At 41.4% G+C, this 23,928-nt stretch overlaps 1 protein-coding gene and 1 long non-coding RNA gene across 6 annotated transcripts in view; both read left to right on the forward strand.

Moving 5' to 3' along the window:
- Positions 1–466: 466 nt before the first annotated feature.
- On the forward strand, positions 467–1,224 carry LOC309693292. Its single transcript, XR_014272615.1, has 3 exons — positions 467–705; positions 835–1,000; positions 1,151–1,224. It is a non-coding gene; the product is annotated as an uncharacterized lncRNA (long non-coding RNA).
- Positions 1,225–12,263: 11,039 nt separating this feature from the next.
- The window catches only part of LOC309702574 (protein NLRC3-like), a 45,409-nt gene continuing 33,744 nt past the window's right edge, over positions 12,264–23,928 (forward strand). For 4 of the 5 annotated variants that reach the window (XM_082527177.1, XM_082527178.1, XM_082527181.1 and 1 more), the window contains exon 1: positions 23,292–23,336. Coding sequence is in view for 1 of the 5 variants with exons in the window: in XM_082527176.1 (XP_082383302.1) it covers positions 23,057–23,145 (89 nt within the window). In the remaining 4 variants the exon portion in view is untranslated. Of the gene's footprint in view, positions 12,348–23,013; positions 23,146–23,291; positions 23,337–23,928 lie in introns of those variants that run through there. The other variant, XM_082527176.1, reaches the window with a different exon arrangement.

A 23,928-nucleotide genomic window follows, 5' to 3' on the forward strand; every position in this document is an offset into this window, starting at 1 on the left:
CTTGATTTCCATTTGTGGAGATAATCTTGGTTCACACTGCTTAGGTGGTTTCACTGAAAACTTCAGTTGTAGTACGCATTTTTGTAGATACTGCTTGATTGAAAGGACAAACTTTGAAAAGACACCACTAAAGCTTGGTCCAAAAAGAACCATCACTGGTCACAAGGAGAGTGTACAACAGCTATCCACCACTGACCAAGACATGGTACAGGGGGTAAAGTTTGACTCACCTTTCAATTCTCTGAAATGTTTTCATGTCTGTACTGGGCTTCCCCCATGTTTGGGTCATGATTTATTTGAAGGTGTAGTCTCTAATGACATTTCAGCACAGGCCAAAATGCAAAGACATAAGGCAGTTTTTTCCTGTAATTGATCATAATTTTCATTAGATAATAAATAATAAGAGAAATAGCAGCAAACCGTGTGGATTCTATTTTTGTACAGTGTGAGGCCTGTTATCCAGCATTCTTGTGGAAACCTTATTTGTAAGGGTGAGCACATTGTCTTATTGGACTCTTGTCTGTTTTTAGGGAATAATTTCATGTCTGCAAGCCGCTGGATGATCAGTTTGGAGGGCAAGGTATTTTATGAGCCTGAGCAGATGCATGACTTTGCCAGCACCCTTGCTGTCTTCTTTGCGTCATACTACGTTTTCAACCTTGAGTATCAGGAGTCAGCGTCCATCACACTGGAGATGATACAGAGGTAAATACTTTACACCATTTAAGAATGAAATATATGTGATAGCTTGACTACAGTTGCAGAAACATATAGGTGATTGCTGTAACGTATGTTTTAATTTTGAAATTAAAGCAGCCTTTTTTCCGTTAAAAGGTTCTTTGTGAGGATCAATCCAGACATGGGAACAAAATGCCCTGCAAAACTTGGTACAAGCCGCAAGACAGGTCGTGTCGTAAAGAGGAAGGTTACAAGCATCAGCCCTCGGATCACCACCTTCCTCCAGCGGCTCTCTGAGTTTGAATGGAGGACTTCCAACTAGGTAAGAACAGAGATGATAATATCTTTTACATAGCTGATAATTATATACATACTGTACACACATCCATACAACAGTATGAATGATCTCAGACAGATGTGAACAAGTGAATAACCTGAGCAAACATGAATATTGATGATGTGTCTTTGACAGGTGGTGATGAAGACTACGCTGAACCCGACCATCCTGGTAATGGAAATCTAAATCCCATGTCACATTCTATTTCCTGGGACCCACTGATAATTATTACATTTTGTAAATGAGTGTTTTACAATTGTAATAGTTTATTTAATGTTCATGCTGGTGGGTTTGTCCTGTTTTTAGTGGAATGAAAAACTGTTTTCCTTAAAAAAATCAGACAGAAAGGTGAAGGACTGTGTAGTTTTCATGTACGCTTCTATTTATTTTGGTTATTGGCATTGTTTTTATTCAGTTGAAAAATGTTTTTCTTGTTAAAAAAATATCAACAATAAATGTTGGTTTAATTCACTATTCTGAGACTACTTTATTGAATTATATTGTTTTTTGTAAATGTTCTAATATTGAATATGAATGTTAATATTATTTTATATGCTGTAAAACACAATTACAGTCTAAACAAATTATACTGTACACAATTACAGTGTTATACCATAAACCACATTTGCAGTACAGTGATACTATAAAACTTAATCACGGTAAGTCTTTCTAACTGTAAACCACGTTTACAGTAAAGCTGTTATACTGTAATATATGTTTACAGTAAAGTGGTTGAAATGTAAAACATCACAACAGTAAAGATACTGTAGATCAGTAATTACAGTAACTTACTGGCAATAGTGTTGCCAGTAAGTTAATGTAAAAATACAATAAAATGTCTAACAGTGTATGTGCGTTTGTAGATGGGCTAATTTAACGTTTTTTCTTAAACGAGGCATTTCTCTAACATGTGCCTCTCTCACATTTCTCTGCTTGTGTGTTTTGTTTCACCTTTTGTTGTGATGCTCCGGACGCCTTCCCAACCTCCACAAGTCTGTTGGCCCCAATTTTATGTGTTAAAACTTCTCTTAATTTCTCCTTTAAAACTTCTCATAATTTGTCCTTTAATTCTCCGCTAGCTGCTGTCTTTTCCACAGCTGCTGATTCTTGCTGAGTTTGGTTTCCATTACTATAATTTGCTTCGGCCGCTGTGCTTGTGGGGGCAGTTGGTCCAGGCCCGTAGCCACCTGTATCAACACACTGAGAGATTTATTTAATATCATTTTCATCACTGTTAAATAGACCAGCAGGCAAGACGCCCACCTTTGCACTGCAGACTACATGCCAGTCTCCCAACACACTCCTCTCTGAGTTTCAGTTTTAAAACCCAACATCATTCACACCCTAGTCATTCAAAACCTTATTTGTAATATTATAATCAGCAAAATCAGAGTTTTAATTACAGGCATGTATCATTGTTTGCAACTCATAATTATAAAGCTCAAAAACACGCTAAACAGCAACAAAAGTCCTCTGTGCGCGTCACAGCTCATTTGCATGTTCACACACAATCTAAAAATAGCTCGCAGCGCTGCTTTGTGTGAGACTGTGGGTGAGGTGCAGCACCTCACCCACAGTCTCACACAAAGCTCAGACAAAACTCTTTTATTTTATATTACAAAGACGTCTTATATTTACAATCACTGCAAGGCCAGACAGATTCAGCACCTAACAAATTTCGACAAATTTAACCATAACGGGTCCAACCGAAGAAAGGTAACTTTTTTGTAATCAATCAAACAGTATCTGTTACTTCTGGAACAGTTTCTGACCTAATTTCTAAAGAGCACCTAACTCAATTTAACTTTGTCCAAAAAAGCACATAACACCGTTTCTGACGGTGAAGTGGTGAAACCACTTAGTTGTTCTGGAGTGCCCCAGGCTCCACAGTGACCAACTGACTATCCCTCAAAGAGGACGGGCATTGAGCGTCCCCAACCCCGGCAAGCGTTACCTCTGAGCAATGCGCTTCTTAGCGGTCCAACCGCCGTTCTATAATAATTTATAACAATTTGAAACAACAGCCAACGCCCTAAAACAAGAGTCTGACTAAGGCAAGTGCAACCTAGAGGTCAATGGAGCCTACCCTCACTTATAATCACACAGGTCCACACTTATAACCAATTTGGACTTTAACCAACAAAATGACCAATTCCCTACCAAACTACTTGAGCCTTTATCTCAATGCCTTGGGACTCTAACCCAGCATTTCATACTTTTTCAACTTCATTATAGACTCTTAGCCGACTTTAACTGCATAACACACGCGGATCCTCATCACAATCAAAACAGACCCTCTACCATAGCTGGACTGGCCATCGGGCATACCGGGCATTTGCCCGGTGGGCCGCTGGCGATTTATTGTTTTTATGGGCTGACGGGTTTTTTTTTTTTTTTTTTTAGGAAGGGTATATATAATGAAAGGTGTTGGATTGGCCAATTGGTCATGATCGACTCTGGGCTGGACCAATTACAGCCGAGGAGGCCGGATGCACCCTCCCCCTTGTTTAGCAATCACGTGATTTTCGCGCATTGCATGCCGGGAACTCGTGGCAAAACAATCCAAGTACCACATCAAATGCAAGCATTTGCAGCACCGCAAAACGTTCATTCTCCGGTTCCAATACTTTCTTGCTTTTTCTTTGCTGCACAAAAAAGGAATGTACAAAACAAAAGGAGAACAATGCCGGTCCGTACAAAGACAGACTCGACGAAAAGACAAAGAAAAGATACGAGGAAAAAATCAAAGGAGTGAAAGGGTCAGACCCTTACGAGCACACAGAGTGGACAAAAGACGTTAGCATGCTGCCCAACTTTCACCGCGCTCAGATTTATAATTATACGGTTCTTGGAGTGAGTGCATACACTCATGAAGTTTAGTAACTTCAGGTCACTGCAACAAGCCCAGGAACAGTTTACCGACGGATGGGTGCAGGACCTTGAAATGCACCGTGTAGAACAAAAGACCATCGTACGAACAAAGGTAAGTTTACCAGTCTCACAAATCGTCGTCATAAATACACACTTGTTAACCGTTTATTAATATAACCGTTTATTAATATAACCGTTTATTAATATAACCTTTGAGCTCAACGGTAATTAATTAGTAGTGGAAATAATTTCTGGTAGCATTACAGAAATGTAGCAGTGACAATAATATTGTATGCTGTAATCGCACTGGACAATTAGTGATACAAAACAACTGTTTTACCCTGTGAATAAAAGTATATGTTTTTGTCAATGTACCATGGTAATAACAGAAGCGAAACGCAATATTGTGTCAGGACAATTCACTATTTATGCACAATAAACACAGGAGCATAGCGCGACAATTTCTGTTCACCGCCAGACTTGCTTGTAACCTATATCACTAATTATGTTAAGAAAAATGACGCATTAACTACTAAAAAACTCTGACCTTTGCGGGAATGCTTGGAGCAGACTAACATGTGAGCTGGAGTGTTCTGAGACGTTTTGGTATATCCAGACCATCCATCGGCTCTTACTTCGGAAACATGGCTTAAAAGTTTCTCTTCAACGACGTAATCCGATAAAAAAAACAACGATCTCTTTACCCTTCGGCTGTCATGCGACCGGCTATTGCAGTTAATAATACAACAGCTTCTTGCCATTTTTTGGGTTTCTTTTTATCGCTGTGTAACTGAGTTCAATTGAAAGCCTGCGTGCGCTAGTACCTCTTGCCACAAGTTCCCAGAATCCTTTGTGGTTTTACCCCTGAATGACGTCACATTTTCAATCTTTATCCTGGTGGGCCGGTCTCTAGTCAAAATGCCCAGGCCGATTTTTTGTCCCAGTCCAGCCTTGCCCTCTACCAGTAATTTCAGTGAGTAGACTTTAATTTAGTCATATCCAATTTGGCACACTTTGGAAATATTTCAACAGGTAGTGCCTTACCTTTAGATAAGCCGGCTTATGCCCACTCACGTCAGACCACTGGCTCGTGCCTGTCCATTCAACAACCTCAGACCATCCAAACCTTTAAATTCCACCCCAATACCACAGGACGAGCCCCCAAAATGTTATGGTTCAAAAATATTGGGGATGGAGACAAGAGAAAAACCACAATAACAACACTGGTCCGGTCGGGTTGAGTCAAACGATGATTTTAATGATCACACACGTGGGAGATGGAAACTGTATGCAGACAGCATCAGATCTCAAAATGGTGGAGCATTGCTCAAACTTTTATAGCCTCTGGTGTCTCCACCTTATCATAAAAGCCTAAACATTCACATGCTTTCTCTCACACAGTGCCTAAGCTACGACCTTGGCTCCCTGTTTATCTGCTCCTGCTGAGATGGGGCAGAAAACTCCAGTATGTTCTGTTCTCTTCTAATCAGACAAATAAGGCGATGACTTTCTGCAAACAGTATTTCTTATAACTCAGCAGTATAATGCATCATAAAACAATATCATTCATTCACAATAAATCAGCAGTCTACTTTAATGCAAATCAGTTTAACTAATGCAATAGTTGTGGGCTTCTTCTAATTCAGGAGAATAATGCAAAGTAAAACTACATAATAATTCACAATCTTTAATTAGGGGTCTAACATGGCATAAAATAATATTATAATCTAACAGTGAGGATATAAAGCAGCAGTTTTTGATGCAGTATGCTGTGTCAGACTTTGGAAATGAGTGATTTATCCAGAAAGTAGCTGGAAAAGTGATTTGGAGATTGTAGCTAAGCATGTAATGTATTCATTAGCGTGTCATGTGTCAGTGAATTTTGTGGTTTGCTGTCATTTGTAGTTGCGTACATCACTCACCTGGAAGTTGGCAGAGGTTTTTTCTTGGATCCCACCAAATAAAATGCACAATCTATCACTAGACAGCACCTTAGATGGCTGCTGGAATGGCCAGTATGGGGATTGAACCCATGACTTTGGCATTATTAGCACCACGCGCTGACCAGCTGAGCTAACCGGCCCACAACTTGTGCCTAAACTGACACCTTTTTTTTGTCTAATATACCAAAAAAGAGGGTGGAAGACCTGTTAAGAACACAAGAGAAATGTGTGTTTACAAGAAATTACTTCAACATAGTGGAAAAAAAACTTGAACCCATGACTTTGGCATTATTAGCACCACGCTCTGACCAGCTCAGCTAACCGTTGATGGAGGAATTAACAGTGAAGTGAGGAAGTAATTATTGAAGTTAACTCAGAAAGATCAATTAGAGAAAAAGAGTCTAACTTATCATCAATGGTACTAAGATTAGCTGTAGATAATATTGCATCTGTGGGATGATTATTGGTAATTTTTTCTCTAATGATAAAAATTTTATTTGTGAAGAAGTTCATGAAGTCATTACTAGTTAACGTTAAAGGGATGGTTGGCTCAAAAGAGCTCTGACTTTTTGTCAGCCTGGTTACAGTGCTGATGAGAAACCTGGGGTTGTTCTTATTTTCTTCAATCATTGATGAATAGTAAGATGTTCTGGCTTTGCGGAGGGCTTTCTTATAAAGCAGCAAACTATTTCTCCAGGCTAAATGATGATCCTCTAAATTTTCCTCTCCAGCTTACGAGTCATCTGCTTTAGGGTACGTGTTTCAGAATTATACCACGGAGTCAGGTACTTCTGATTTGAGGCCTTAGTTTTCACAGGAGCTACAGTATCCAGAGTCGTACGTAGTGAGGAGGTAAAATTATTAACAAGATAATCGACCTCTGTTGGGGTAGCGTTCAGATAGCTGCTCTGCTCTATGTTGGTACAGGGCATTGAAGATGATAACAGTGGGTGCATTATATTCTTAAACTTAGTTACAGCACTTTCAGAAAGACATCTACTGTGATGACATCTACTCCCCACTGCTGTGTAATCAATCATTGCAAATGTAAATGTAAATTTTCAGCTCAGGAGGGTAACTCCTAAATTCCAGCTGCATTGTGCTCCTCAAAGAAGCAGAAATCCTTGTTTTTTTTTTTTGTTTTTTTTTTTTTTTTTTTTTTTTTTCTTTTTTTTTTTTAAATGACATCAGAAACAGCAGTATGCGACATTACGTGATGGCAGAGCTTCAGTTCATCCTTTGTCATTTTTTTTTTTTTTTTTTTTTTTTTTTTTTTAATAAATAGGACAGGGGGAATGAATGAGAGAGAGAGGGGGAGAGAAAGAAAGAAAACCCAAGGGGAGAAGAGACGGTGAGAAGGGGGGGGAAGAGAGACAAAAAAAAAAAAAAAAACTCCTGGGTCACCTGTATGGAGAAAAAACAAACAAACAAACAAACAAACAGAGGAGACAGCAAACAACAAAGAGCAACATAATAATAGAGAAAACAAAGCACCATCACAATAAACTAGCTAGTCATAGATATCAGTATTTACTAAGTAATAAACGATATTGTGCAGCACGCAAGATAGACAGCGCACAGTGTGCTTTGAGGCAGCAGCCAAGAAAGCTTTAGTCCGCGTCTGTGAATACCCATGTGTGCATACCTGTGTGGATCAGCATGCTTGCATTCCAAAGGTTTCTCCATGTAATGATCTGCTAGGGAGTGTGGGGGGGCCACAGCCCCGTCCTCCAGGGTGTGAAGCGGGTATGGAGGAGATCAAAACTCCAGACATCCAGAGGCCCCCAGAACACAAGAGACCATGGAAGACCAACAGAGGGGCAGCCGCGCCACTGTTCCAGTAAGAGCTGAGGAGAGTCCCAGATGAGGGCTCACTCAGCAGCCGCGGAGCAGAAGCCAGGGGGGGTTGCAGTGACGCGCCCGTGAGCTCCGCCGGCCCCCAGCTGCGCCTGAGTGACCGAGCCCTAGGCCGAGAGGCCGGGGGCACCCCACCTCCAAAGGGGCCCGAGCGAGCCCCAGGCCCCAGGCCCCGACAAGCGGCCGCCAAGGAGTGAGCCGGTGTGTACCCGGACGCCCACCCCCAGACACAAAGAACCACCAACACACCGACACCTGAGGGAGTCCGCCACCGGCAGGGGAAGTGGTGGTGGGTGGAGATAGGCCTCCAAACCTTGGAGGGCCTGAGGTGTCCCCAGAGAGGTGGCGTCTGATACCCAACCTGACATATAGACACAGACATACAGGCACACACAGACACAAACATCCATTCCCACCCTCATGCTCTCATATGCACTCACTCCACACTCAACCAACGTGGAGACAGACATAAAGAGACGCTGTACACACAATCACACTCCCCAAGCGTACTCTACAAACCGGGTCTAGGTACCCTTGCCCCTGGAGGGGGGATTTGCACCCAGACCCAGGTGGTGTTACCCTTTTCCCTGCGGTGGGGAGAGGCAGATCACCCCGACTCCGCAGTAGCAGGGAGGCCCCACACCCCAGACCGCAGTCGGACGGCCAACTCCTCCTACTAGCCCCCCCGCTCCAGCAGGCCGCAGAGAATGGGGGTGGGAGAAGACTCCAAACCTCCCTCCACCCGCTCATTGTAGTGTTGATGCATATGTGTTCTAAGGTGCAATTAAAACCCAGGAGGGCATGGAGCTACCTGCCAAGGAGCAGCAGGTAAGCGCATGGTCCCTCCTGCTAGCCCTCAATGACTAAGTGTATTTAAAATTGAGAGGTGGGCAACGACGTCAGGGGTGAGGTATACACCCTGATGGTGATTTGGACTCCGTGATTGTGCCCACCCCCAAGATCCTATATGTATGTGTAATGAGAGTGTGAATAATGTGAATGTCTAAGTTGTGGGATAAAATTGAGGCAGAGGCAGCCAGAAGGGGACAGGGGGGGGGGTAGCCTCCTCTGCACCCTGGTGACATACCCCCACTCCAAGGCCCTGCATGTGTGGGTGGTTGTGGAGGAGCGGGAAGAGGGAGGCAGCTGGAGATGGGGAGGGAAGGAAGGGAGGGGCAGGTAACCCCTCCCTGGGGCCAGCTCCCCCGCTGACCCCAGTAGGCACTCCCACCCTCCGCGACCCGCCAGGGAAGGGGGGCCCAGGCCCATCAGACCGGGGCCCAGTGCAGTAGCGCCCCCCGGCTCCACAGAGCCCTGGACAGTCCACCCAACCCCACCACAGAGAAAACTGCACCCACCCCACCAACCACACATCTTCCAGACTACATAAGACGGTAAACGCCCAGGCTGAGATCTTCCTCCACCTCTCCTGTATCTCCCCCTCCTGCAGAGAGTTCCTGAGAGAAGAAAGCTCCTGCCAGATGTGACCATCCCCCCCACCAGTTGAAGAGCCCCCCAGGCGGCTCGATGCACCGGCGGCACCCTGCTCCAGGGCCGGGCCCCCATGCACCCACCCGCCCACAACCCCGGCAACACACCAACCAGGACCCGAGCCCCCGAGGCCCGGCCCGGGCCCCCGCCCAGAGACGGAGCACCCCCAGAACCTCACGCCCATCCCGGACCCACCCAGGGGCAGCCAGGTTGCCAGGTCAGTAACCCACGTCCGTCAGCACAGACCCTCCCCTAGCCCCGCTGCACGCAGCCGCGAGGAAACAGTCACCTGAGAGCCAACAGAGCCCTCAACCGGACGTGACCGCTACCCCGGGTTGAGCCCCCCAAGGAAGATGCCTCCGGGGAACCCCCCGACGCCCTAAGCCTGTCCCTACCCCCTCACCAATCACAACAGTGAAGGCGGGACCAAACTATGACCCCCCACCCCCACTAGGTGATGGAGCTGATAAAAGGGGCCCAGAGCAATTGATCTGATGTGGTGGCAGAGGCTGTGTCAAGACTAATGTAATCTAATAGATAATTTCTATATTGGTTAGAATTAAGATTATTTTTATTTTTCCAGTTCATGAGGACTGTTTTCTTGGCTATGCATAGGGCAGTGAAGATCATATGGGCTATATTCTTTTCTGAAGTGACATTATCTAAGCTGCCCAACAAACACACTAAGGGGGAAGTTGGAATGTTACATTTCAGACATTTTGATAAGTCTTCACATATCTCGCGCCAAAACTTTTGCACTGGTGGACAGAACCAAAGAGCGTGGATGTAATTGTCTGGTGTATTGCCTTGACAGTGTGAGCAGTTGTTGGAAGATGTAAAGCCCATCTTAAACATCCGATGACCTGTATAGTGCACTCTATGAAGTATTTTGTATTGTATTAATTGCAGACTGGGATTTTTAATTAATTTAAAAGTTTTTAAGCAAATCTGAGACCAGAAGTTTTGGTCTAGGTTGACTGATAAATCTGCTTCCCACTTTGCAGTAGGAAGGGATATTGATTCATCTAATTTAGAAAGTGTTCTGTATATTTTAGATAATAATTTGGGGGATTTAAGAGTAAGAAAATGTGCCGCACTTAGTGGTGTTTGTAATTCAACTTGACTGAGGTTAAATTTCTTTTTTACTATGGATTTAATTTGTTGATATTCTAAAAACCTTGTCTTGTTGATCCCATATTGTTCAACTAGTCTGTCAAATGGAATAAATTCTGTTCCCTCTAATATATGTTCTAAGTATTTAATTCCTTTACAACTCCATTCTGGGAAATTAATCATATTATTGTTTTGTAATATGTCAGGGTTATTCCAGATAGGTGTACGTTTGCATGGGATTAATGAAGACTCCGTTATTTTTAGAAACTCCCACCATGCTGTTAGAGAAAAGCTGATGTTGATACTTTTAAAGCATTCATGTCTTTTGATGTTTGAGCTAATAAATGGTAGGTCTGAAATCTCTAGATCCTTGCATAGTGCCTGTTCAACATCTAGCCAGGGCTCAACTAAGAAGGTATGTTTTAACCATTCTGAGATGAACTGAAGCCTGTTGGCTAAGAAGTATTGGTGAAAATTAGGCAGATCTAATCCTCCTCTATCCTTGTTGCACAAACAACAAAAACAAAGTTCTGGTTGTGTAGGGGGGGCTTCCAGATGTTGAGCAGCTGCACTGTTTCCCTGTCTTTTGTTCCTTCTTCCCACTAAAGAAATATTCTTTAATAATATATTAATGTTCAAAGGCAAAGTGGAAACACACACTGCATACTAAAGTGTGTGTGGAACATGAGGACACATCACCATGGCAGAGCACCCGGTATGGATTGCAAACCATGATAAAAAACACTGACATGGAGTGCACATTATCTGCAGGTTTCCACAGGGGGAAATTAGACTTATGTGGCTGCAGCTCACAAGTTCTTGTTTTTATAGTTCTGTGTAACAAAAATAAAAGTAATGTTAACATTGCTGTTCACAAAATTTATAGCTGTAATAAAATTCTACTTTATTTCTTCACCTGCAGGAAGTGTAGTCAGCTGATTTTAATGCCATTTTTAACATATGATGATTGATATTTTGGTTTAAAATGATCAAATGTGTCCTGAAGCTGGGAGGTTAAATAAATCCAGTCTGGTGTGTGTAAAATAATCAGCTGTAGTTTGTTTCATAGGTTCATTTTCTGCAGAGACAATGTAGACTGACAGTCTCACAACTCTGTCTCAAGCCAGGCTGTGAAGTAATCATGACCTTTAATCTATAGATTCATAATCCACGACACAAAGTTTGTATTCATGGAATTGAAATTGAGGTTTTACACTTTTAAGTCATTAAAAAAGCACACACTTGGATAATGGAGGGGTATCAGCAGAATAAACCAAATTGTTTTCTCACACAGGGCACTCACATATTTTGTTTTTCTACTTGTTAACTACATTATTAATTTTACCAGCAGGGAATACATGCTCGATTAGATTAGAAAACATCTATGGAATGATACTGGAATAAGCAAACATTTAGGCCTGAGACGGCATGTAAATGAGAGCAAACAGCCAGATCATTTAATGGGGTTGAGATGTAGAAAGAATGGGTTGGTTTGAAATACAGCGGTTAACCTTTTTTTTCTTGACTGCCATGGTCATGCCTTTGTGCTCACATGCTCTCTTTCGTGCCCTTTTAACACTTTGAAGCATTTATTTATTATTTTTTTCTGGAGTCAATGTGACATCTATAGAATAATTATGAATTTATTCTAAACAAATTAAAACCTACTGACTGCAGTAACAAGAATATTTAAAACTATTTTTAAATGAAATAATTTGTGTATTATTCTCAGTTTCCTGTTTTCTTCTTTCAGGATAGAATCTCACACCAACACATTCAAAGAGATATAAAAAATAAATGTAAACTTTTTTCTCACTCTGTGCTGTTTTTTGTTTGTTTGTTTGTTTGTTTTTTATGTGACTTATTTGTGCCTTTATGGTATTTTATATTCCCAATGCACCCTTAATCAAATGGGTGGAGAAAAAAATACAAACAAGAAAAACAGGCAAAGCTGATGAACATTTGGAGCCAGACAACACGAGTTGAGACAAGAACACAGTGACAAACCTTGGGTGTATAGTAGAGATTCTTCAGCTTCTGCTCTGTTTGAACAACCTGTAAGTCTCTCTTCTTTTTACCATAAACTTATATATTTATTATATTATAGATCACTTTTTTGTGATTTGACATGTGAAATTCTAGTGTGGCTGGAATCAAATAGTTTGATGAACAGATGACATTTGATATCTGGAGTTCAGATAAATATTAAATATGTAAGTATCTGATTCAAAACACTGCTTCAGAAACTAATGGATTTTCTACAACAGGAAGTAAATATTTGTTATCCTGATGGGATTAGATTGACAAAATTTATCATGTTAACATATCATAAATCAGTCTGTCAATCACTCAGAAAATTGAAAGATAAATACACAGTCGTCTTAACATCATATTTACACACATTTATGAATTACCAAAAAATGAACTGCTGCCTAAAAACAATCATAATTTTATTCAAAGTGGAGATGTTACAGAAGGTATTCAGTCGCTGGATTTCAGTACAAAATGGGCAAATTTAGCACAATTTAGAAAAAACACGTACATTTAGATATTGTACAAACACAACCCCCTTTTTTCTTAGTTTTAAAAAAACAAAGTATATTGACTCTTTTTCATAAGAAAGTGTATGACAACAGCAGGTAAACAAGAATTACTGAAACAGAAAAATGTATCTGTCATGATCCACTGTTTGCTCTGATAATCATAACCAACAGAATAGATAAATTGAGCTTGTATTAATTTTTACTTTTATGTGGTCTGTTTTGGTGTTTGGTTTTAGAGACAGTTACAAACACTGGATTTACAATGAACTCTCTTAATGGAAGACTTGGGTAATGATGGTCTCCCTCCTTGAGAGCTGATGTTGTGATGAAGGCTTTTTTTCTTTACCGTGATAGGATCTGGATCATCCACACGTGTCTTCTGTGGACGTCCAGGCCTTTCTCTGGTCTTTTCTTCTGTGAATGGACTAAACTGTCGATGTGTCCTCTGCCGATTGACTATTTCTTTCAGAGCTGCTCCACAGGAGGTCAGGGTGTCACATAAACAGCTTTAACTGCACAACGACACATTTAAATCATTTCCACACTTCTTAGTGTGGTTAATTAAAAAAAAAAAAAAGATAAAAAAAATCCCTAAAACCAATCTAACGCCATTAAAGGTTTAAGGGACTTATTAAAGACAACTCTTTTTTTTTTACTTTAGTCTTTTTTTTTTTTTTTTTTTACAAATAATCAATAAAACCTGTAAAAAAAATATCCACTCTTAAATCTGCACTTTAGAATGTTCCACTAGAGTCCTAAAGTTTTTACTCCTCGTAGCTGTGGGTATATGAGAACCAAAATGTGAACTCACAGGCAGAAAGGATTAAAAAACTAACCCAAAAATCCAGAGAAGTCAAAAGCCAAAATCCAAATTTCAGGAAAACACACAAGAGAACAACTATAACATCCAGCTTCAATGGCATTTATTGCCAATTTCAACAAACAGAAATTTTGGTTGAGTAAATATATTATTGAATGAATCCTTGAATACAACAGTTCACATGGGGTGCACATGGTCTTGGTTTTCAATTACTCTGAAACGGAAACATTTCCAGTATCATGTCATGGTTCCATCTTCTTGTATTGTGATAGTATAAGCTGTTAATGAGTCACGGAGGCATGTTGGTCTAATGAAAGCTGTGATCTTTGCAGGTTGTTCACATGAAGAGTAAACTGGAAACATTTTACAATAATGGATTTGAGTTTTGTTCATTATGTAGTCATAATCAGCTGATCAGGCCTGAGGTAAAAAGTTGTTGTTTTTTTTTTTTTTTCTCTCTAAATAAAAATTCAGGTATCAACACAAACTGTGGCCCAATAATGGAGGCGTTAACTTGAATGTGGTTTTGGAGAACTGTTACAGTCTTGATATCTCATGCAGCTCTGTACAAATTATTGCAACAGATTTAATGTTCAAAGGCAAAGAATGCATTTGAACTACAAATTAAAGTGTGTGTGGAAGTGAATCAATACACTTGAGTTTCACACGGAAAATAACCACAGTGAACTAGACCAGTTCAAACTTGTATAATTACCCAGGTTTGACTAACAGTCAGTTTCTACTGGGCGTTGCTCAGACAAGTACAACACTCACAACCAGGCTCACGTGCACATTACTATCATCTGCTGGTTTACTCAGGGAAAAACAAATAGTCTGTGTTATATAGCTTGAAAACACGCATCACAGCAACTACAGGGTGGGGTTTGTTGGACTGACAAGCTTTTGTTTGTAATAAGGCAGGTCTTTATTTTTGAGTGAGAAGCAACGAAAAGTTTAAAAGTTACTAATTTTTTTTTTACAACATTACTTGTTGCACTTTTGGGTCTGATAAAATGTTACTATTGACTGCCACTGGCTGGTAGCCTGTAAGAACTTTGGCTTTATTAAGCCTTAACACATTTGAACAGGTCAGTTAGCTACAGAAACCAAACTGAAGAGCCACTCCCATGATTGATCTGAATCTGGAAACAAAAGGAAATCAAAGTGAATTGAGCTGCGAGTGATAGTGAAAATGCTTCCTCAAAATTAATGTGTTAAACATTATTTGTTGCATAACATGAATCATTTGAATCTGAAAGAAAGAATTTTGTTCCACTTATCACTGCATCATTTTTTTTGTTAATATACAAGATGACCTGAGATGTTTTGTCAACTTATTACAAGTATGTAGAATATAGAAAAGTATAGAAATGTAAGGCTCAGGCTGCAGTCACACACACTGACACTAAATCCTAGCGTAATGAGGACACACAGGAAATTTGTTTCATTGTTTCAGTTTGAACACAAAGTGACAGCAGAGCTGCTGAAAAGCAGCTCAACGAGTTTAAGAAGCTTGGGGAAAAAAGCATCTGGACTTCTTTAAGTTTCTTGAAGATGTTTCACTTCTCTTCCAAGAAGCTTCTTCAGTTCTAGGGTCAAATGGTTGAGAGTCCCAGATGTAAGCCCTATGGGAGTGTCCCCAAAATGGGACATGGACCCCCTATTGATCCTCTAGCAATTCACACGAGCCAAGGTGTGAAAAAGGGTGTAGGTCACAATCAGCCAAGGTTTCAGATGAGCTCATAATTGTAAAACCAAGCCCCACCCTATCATGTGATTTCCTGAGGTGGCCCAGGGTGTGAGTGGGCATTAAGGCGTCTGGGAAGGGATCTCAAAACTGGAGTATAGATGGCAGACAGTTGGCGGCTTTTGAAAAATGGTCATTTACATTGTACTTTGTTTATTAATTCTTTAATTTATCTTTAATTCTTGCTTTAGTCTTTACTTCTTAGGTTAAATCCTTAATTTATTCTTTACATCTCTTAGACGTTTTATTTTATCTATTATGCAACTCCTATTACCTCTTTCTCTGTAACTGTTTCTAACTGTAAATATTCACTATTCACTACACGATGTACTGCGTATGATTGTATGACGAATACAATTTAAATTTGAATTGAATTTTAAAACTTCAAATTCAAGCAAATGAACTCTGCTCAGAACCAAATCAACATTTATTTGATAAATAAATAAGGGATAAAATAAAGCAAGTGATCTGGAAAATAATAAATAAAAGGAAACAAGCAGACAATGAAAAATAAAAGTACAGCAAGATATAGAAAAACTATAGAAAAATTGTTTGGGCAATACACTTATATACACTTCATCAGAGTAGATGTCTTCTTGAAAGTGCTGTAAGTAAAACTAATAACTAGATTAAGAATATAATTCCTCCACTGTTATCTTCAATGCCATATGCCAACACAGTGCAGTGGCTACCTAAACGTTGCTCCCACAGCAGTCAATTATCTTGTTAGTGAAAAAGAAAGCCTAAAATGAGAAGTATTTTGCTCCGTGGTATAATTGTCAAACACACACCTTAAAGCAAATAACGCGTAATTTGGAGAGGACAATGCTTCTCAGTAATTGTAAGATCATCTAAGCCTGGAAAAATAATTTGTTCGTCACAGCAGGACACGCTGGTGTGTTTATGAAGCAGACCCAATATGCAGACACAGGAGAAAAACAAAGTATAACAAAAAGCGAACCTTTGTTGTGGCTGATAGTAAACACAGAAAAGGCGACAAAATGAGGGAAAAACTAAACTAGACCTATACTGGGAGCAGCTAAACAACTATGACAATCAGAACATGAAATGACAAAATGAAACTGATCAGGAATATGTGAAATATGAACGTGAAGAAAACTAAACCTGACACGAACATGAACCTGAACAACAGAAAAAATAAGACCCTGTGACCAGGGCCCTGTTTCAGGAAGCCGGTTTAGAAAACTCAGAGTGAAAAACGATACTCAGGGTTGAGTAACCCCGAACTGTCCAACTCGGAATATTCGGTTTCAGAAAGGCTGATAACAAGTAGTTCAATCAACGCGGACTTGCTTTAACCCCAAGTTAAGCACGCGCACGAGGATACATAAAGCCCTGATTAGTGGAGCACAGATTAAGCGAGTCACCATGGAGACGGAGGGAAAGAAGGCGCGGTCAATGTATTTCACAGCGCTTGAGGCCGAAATTCTGATGGCAGCATATGCCGATAACACGCAAATTCCGCGGAAAAAAGTAACACAGCCACAGCTGCGAAAGAAAGGGAGCATGCATGGCAAAACAAAGCCGACAGAGTCAATGCGTGAGTGTTAATATAAACATTGATCTAGGGATTTCCACCCATTTAACACGATATTTATTATATGTTATTTTATTTGTTATTTTATACATTTTATTTTGTGATGTGATGTGAGCGCAGGTGCAACCCAACAGGCCCCAAACGTTCCTGGCAGCAAGTAAAAATGAAATATAAAAATATAGTCCAAACAGGTAAGGTGTAATTGTATTATGAGCCATGGTGCTTGGTCTGTTTGTCCCATGTAAATCAATTGCAGTTAGAGGCTACATTAATTTTCTTTCTGTAAGCACTTATTGAAATTATCTGAGCACATTACAAGTACATATTTGCGTACTCTGTGTGCTCAAATGTGACCCGTTATAGCCAACAGAAAAAAAGTGGAGGCCCGAAAAACAGGTGGGGGTCCTCCACCACCACCACTCACAGAGGCTGAGCAGTTGGCCCTCAGCCAAAACAGTGGGCGCCCTGTGGCCGAAGGCATCTCTGCGGGGACATCCTGTGAGTCAATAACCCCGCAAGACACAAGTGCCTACATAGGGGGTAAATTCAAAATAATACATGATGTGCATACATCCTTTCTTCACAGTCACCTTCGCAGTGCTACTCATTCATTTGATAAACTCTTTACCATAATGGATTATTTTGTAGTGAAGTTATTTTCCTACTGATTTTGCCTTCCCTCAGTCTTGGTTGTCTTTGAGAGCATAATGACAATGAAGTGTAAGGTGATTGGTATGTTTGTTAATTGCCATTTGGTCCCTTGTAAGTTATAAGTGACCTGTATAAACCTCATATTCTATCAGTTGATGGTGGTGGTGTACTGCATCTGGTGCAGCCTCCTGTTGAGCCAGACCAACATGCAGTTGTGAGTAATACTCCACAGATTATATGAGTTTACAGTAGAACAGCAATGTTGTTTATTTCTTTACTACAGGAAAATAATGAAGAAACATTGACAGCTGTTACAGAGGAGGAAGCAACAGAGACACTTTATGAGGTTTACATCTTTTAATACTTTGTGTACAGGAAATACAGGCGACCAATAAAGCCAGTTGAACAAAAAATCAGTTTATTCTTCTTTCAACATGTTGAGGTGATGGGTCAAAAGAAATTGTGACATATGGTGTCTCTGACTGCGCTTCCATCTTGTATGTCCGTGGGAGGGTCAGGATGTTCATGGTTTGGATCACTGCTGATGTTTGGTTCAGAAGGACAGTGTTCTCCTCTAATTGTGGCAATGTTGTGAAGAATCACACATGCCACAATAATGTCACATGCCCTTTCTGGGGTGACCCTGAGTCTTTGCAGGCACTGGAACCGGGCCTTAAGCATTCCGATAGTCATTTCAATTCTGGCTCTTGTCCTGCAATCAGCCAGATTATATCGCTGCTGTGGGCCCGGTTCAGGGTCAGGGTAAGGGGTAAGCAAATAGGGTAAACATGGATACCCCCTATCACCAAGCAAGTAGCCAGTGAACTCTCCTAAGACAGAAGGATACACTTCAGTTCAAATGTCCCTGAAGCAATTGGTCTTTATATATTTTAAAGTATTTTCAACTCACCATGTCCAAATTTTGTGCTCAGTGTACATTCACGGAATATTTGTGAGTCATGGACAGAGCCTGGCCACTTGGCTTCCACATTTGTGATAATGTTGGCAGCATCACATATGATCTTCACAGTGCAGAGAACACAAATTAGCATCCATTACTATAATGAAATAATTTGTTAGTTTGAAATGCTACAGGGAACTATGTACCTGTACATTAATGCTGTGGAAAGACTTCCTGTTCACATAGTCTCCTTCATTTACTGAAGGAGCAATGATTGGAATGTGAGTGTCATCTGTACAGCCAATCACGCCTGGGAACCCTGAAAATAAATGTGAAATTTAAGTAGTAGTCCAAGTATCACCACATCATAAATTAAGTTTTGTTCATCCTGATACCTGCAATTTTGTGGCATCCCTCTTTGATAAATCTTGTGGGTCTGTGACCGGGGAACACCACAAACGAGTACAGGAGACGTTTCAGTGCAACTGTAACATTCCTGACTGCCCGACAGACGGTAGCCTTGGAAACGTGCTCAGCGTCACCAATATTATACAGAAAGCTCCCGTTTGCAAAAAACCGAAGTGCAATACAAATAATATGTACAGAACTGAGAACATGTCCGCAATGTGTCACATGCGTAATATATGGCCTGAGGATGTTATCCAAATAACTTATAGATTGTGCTGAGAAACGGTAACGTTCGCACAGAAAATCATCAGGAAATGATAAAATGTCCAAACGCGCTCTGATCACTCTCTCCCGGCGGAGAGCTCTGCGGAGAATTTGGGCTTCACGATCTACTGGCTCTTCAAGGAAGGTGCACGCCATGTCTGACACTTCCTACTGTCAGGTTTCCGACAAAGGGGCGGAGACAGTCAGGGTTAGTTGTAGTAAACCTGCTAGGGGGCAGGTTAGCTTCACGGAGTGTGTCGTCATAGTGACTCACTGAGGCTTCATCTGAACTCGCTTTGTGAAACCGAAAACCCAGAGTTTTCGTTAACTCAGGGTATACTTACTCAGTTTTTCCACTAAACCGGCTTCCTGAAACAGGGCCCTGACTTGACATGACATAAACAAACGACCTGACAAAGAACAGAAGGAGACACGAGGACTTAAATGCACAGAAGGGTAATGAGGGAAGTGGAAACACCTGGGGAGACACCACTGACACAAATAAACATTACGCCACAGGATGAAGGAAAACAAAACATGTTGAACATGGAAACAATAGACTCTTCAAAATAAACCAGAAACATGGAGAGACATAGATATGACACACAACCTTGACAACATGGACACAGACATGAAAACATGACAGACTGGACCAGAAACATGACACATAAACCAGGGGACATGGATGATAATTTTTGCTAAACTAAAACTCAACTAGACACTAAGTAAATAATGACAAAAAAAAACTTATCACAAACTTAACATAAGACAATCAAAAATACAAAATAAACTCAAAACGTTGGGTCACAGACCCAGGCCCTGACATCGTTTCCCTTATTATAAAACACATCTGTAAAGCTAGACCCTTTTTAATGCTTTAGCCATGCTGACAGAGCCAGAGCTCTGTTGAGCAATCATTCCTTTAACATTTACCCGTAATGAATGCATGAATTTGTTCACAATTAAATGTTAACCATTAGAGAAAAAATTATTTATAACTACTTTGAATACTGTAGATTCAAGATTCGTCACATGCATAGTTATACAAGTATAACACGCAGTGAAATGTAAGCTGACACGCTCCTTGACTTGTGCAAAAGGGGGGAGAGAAGAAGAACATTATATATTATATACTGTACATTAGGTAAATGTGCATTGTATGCAGCAAGCAGGTGAATTCTGTACATTAAGTGAATTAAATAAGAAAAAACAATATGAACATATTTAAAATTAAGAAAAAATTTGAAATGTACATTGTGCCAGTGGGTTTAGAGTGTTTAGAAGAGAGTCCCATCTCAGTCACTTATGTATGCTGTGAGAGGGTGGGTGTGTGTGTGTGTGTGTGTGAGTGAGTGTGTGTGCGTGTGTGTGAGTGAGTGTGTGTGTGTGTGAGTGAGTGTGTATGTGTGTGTGTGTTTGTCTTCTACCATATAAACATATTTAAAATTAAAGGAATTTGGAATGTACATTGTGCCTTGGTTTAGTGTCTGGAAGAGAGTCCTGTCTCAGTCAGTTATAGATGATGTGAGAGGGCGAGTGTGTGTGTTTAGGGCACGGATGGCTTGGGGATAGAAGCTCCTCTTGAGTCTCTCTGTCCTTGCCCGGATGATGCGGAACCTTCTACCAGATTGCAGAAGTTGGAACAGTTTGTTGCCAGGACGGGACGGGTCCTTCAGTATCTGCGCTGCTCTAGTCCGGCATCTCCTGGTGTAGGTGTCCTGAAGCGGGGGGAGAGCAATCCTGCAGCAGCGTTCTGCTGTACGGATCACTCTCTGGAGAGCTTTTTGGTCCTTCACACAGCTGTTCCCGAACCACGATGTCATGTTCTGTGTGAGGATGCTCTCCACAGCGCCTGTATAGAAAATCCTGAGGATCACAAGAGAGACCCTGAACTTCCTCAGTTGTCGTAGGTGATACAGGCGCTGCCTAGCCTTTTTGGCTCTTCACCTGAATGTGGGAAGATCATGCCAGGTCTGAGGAGATGTGGACACCAAAATACTTGAAGGACTGCACCCTCTCCACTGGAGCTCCATTGATGATAATGGGCTTGTAGTCTCTGTGCTGACCCCTTCTGAAGTCCACCACCAACTCCTTCTGAACCACCAGCTCCTTGGTCTTGCCAACGTTCAGCTGGAGATGGTTATCCTGGCACCATGATGCCACATCCTTTACTTCATCCATGTAGGCTCCCTCATTGTTGTTGGAGATGGCACCCAACACCACTGTGTCGTCAGCAAACTTCACAATGGTGTTGGAGCCATGGGTGGCCACACAGTCTGAAGTGTAGAGGGAGTAGAGCAGTGGTGAGAGGACACATCCCTGTGGTGCTCCTGTGTTCTGCCAGTGAAGAAGTCCAACATCCATGCACACAGACAGCTGTTGAGTCCTAGATCCCTGAGCTTTGTGAACAGTCTGCTGGGCACTATTGTGTTAAACGCTGAACTGTAATTAACAAATAGCATTCTCACATAGTTACCCTGTTTCTTGTCCATGTGGCAAGAAACACATTGACAAGGGTGTGACATGGGCGACGGTGTCCTCTGTGGATCTGTTGGGTCGGTAGGCAAACTGGAGTGGATCTGTGGTGTCTGGGATGGAAGAGGAGACGATGCTCTTCAGCAGCCTCTCAAACACGTTCATTACTACCGAGGTCAGTGAAACTGGCTGGTAATCGTTCAGGGATGAGGGTTTGCTGTTCTTGGGCACAGGGATGATGGTAGATCTTTTGAGCGCTCTGTAGGCATTGTAGGTGGCGGTCCTGGTGTTCACTGCAGCGCGGATCGATCTGTCCACCCACGGTTTCTGGTTCGGGAATGGGGTGACTCTCGCAGTGGGGATAATCTCCTCCGCTATCATGTTGACGAAGCATACTGCTTCTTCCATAAACTCGTTGCTGTCAACTGTGCATGCTCTGAACATGTCCCAGTCTACATCTCTTAGGTCATTGAGCTTGTTCTCCAGCGATTGTACGTTGGCCAGCGTGTCCAAGATTAAATGTGCAACCTTGTCACCGATGTTTATAAGTGATCTGCTGTCGTAGACTATAAAACTAGAGGATTTTGGGATGTAAACCAGAGCAAAAAATAAGTAAACACCTAAAAAGGTGCATAGTCTGAGCGGAGCAGTCAGGAAGGTGTCTGGATGTGGCCGCGCCATCTTTAAAGCCGACAGACAGTTTAGATAATTGTTTAGACTCTGTCTGATGGATCTTTCTGAGTTAACTTCAATAATTGCTTCCTCCAAACCATCAATGTGTCTTTGATCTTTAATGAGTAATGATGAAGCAGTCTTCCTACAAGACTGCTCAAAGAAGTCCTGGCATTAATTAATGCTTCAATCTTAAATATTATCAATTATCTCTAATAATTGGCTATGTACCACAGCCCTTCAAGCTAGCTGTAGTTAAACCTTTACTTAAAAACGTGTCTCTAGTTTCCAAAACAGTAAATCAGTGTGTGTGCAGTTCTCTGCAAACTCAGCAGGAATAATAAACGTGAAGTTTTTAACTCTGCTGATCCTCTTTGAAACATTGATCAGCTGAAATGTTTGAAAATGTTGTTCACACGTGTTGAATTGACTGAAGCTTCCAGTCACAGTGAATCAGTGTGTGTCAGTGAATGCATCGTGTGTACTTCATACCTCCATCTAGTGGACTCATAGTAGAAGTAGAGCAGCTGATGGCAGCTTCCTCTGCCTCACACTGCTGTCTGACTGCATCCAGCTGACACTGAGATGAAGCAGGAAAGAAGCAGCTGATATTTGGACAGCACACATGATGGAAAGGAGGATTTCAGTTGATGTGCACATGAATGATTTGTGTTTCCTCTGCAGGTGAAGGTAGAAAGTGTGTGTGAGCTGATGTGAATTGAGCAGCATGGATCAGTGTGAGGACAGAGAGGAGGGAGTCCCTCCCTCTAAAAGCACTCTGTGTGGGGAACATGAGAGCCAGACCAAAGCTCAGAGGTGAGATGACCATCTCTAACTGTCCATGACTCTTCTCCATGTCACAGCTCAGCACTCACATCACTGCTCCATCATTATTCACAGGGACCAACCTGCACCTCCACCCAGGTCTAAATCAAATTCAAATTCAAATTCAAATTTAAAGGTCAGCCCATTGGTTTTAAAGCCCAGCCACTGTCGGCTGCAGAGAGGTGAGCTGTTAGTATTTCTTTAGATTTAAACAGTCTTACCGTTGCTCTGTCATATTAGCAGTTTTTCTGTCTTTCTCCTCTCATGTTTTTAACCCTTTAAAGCCGGTCGGATCGGACATGCTCCGTTTTGCGTAACTATTTTTAAATCCCGGTAGCTCTGCAACCACGTAAGCTATCGCACTAGTTTTTTTTGCATATGAAAGGAGGAGTTGTACTTACATCTTATGCCATCAGCTTGTCCTCGGTCACAGTTTCCTTCCACATATAGCTTTGCAAAAACTGGATAAAAAGCACTTGCAGCAACAAAAACACAATATTCCAGAAATACGCTTTGCCGATCCGATCAGCTGTTTGTAACACTTCCTACGTCCACCAGCGTGAACTATCGCATGTCCGCCATGTCCTGCCCGAAACCGAAAGTGACGTCATTTTGCGGAAATGTAGTTTTTTTTTTTAACATCAAGGCCTTATGAGCCCATACTGGTGTTTTTAAAAGTTATGTTTGACTTTATGACTTTCTGTGTCGTTTCTGAGATGCTTAGGACTCATATTGCACTGCTGGAAATAGTTTATTTTGATGCATATGCTGTTG

This window comes from Aulonocara stuartgranti (genome assembly GCF_965226115.1).
Source record: "Aulonocara stuartgranti genome assembly, chromosome: 3".
Taxonomy (NCBI): domain Eukaryota; kingdom Metazoa; phylum Chordata; class Actinopteri; order Cichliformes; family Cichlidae; genus Aulonocara; species Aulonocara stuartgranti.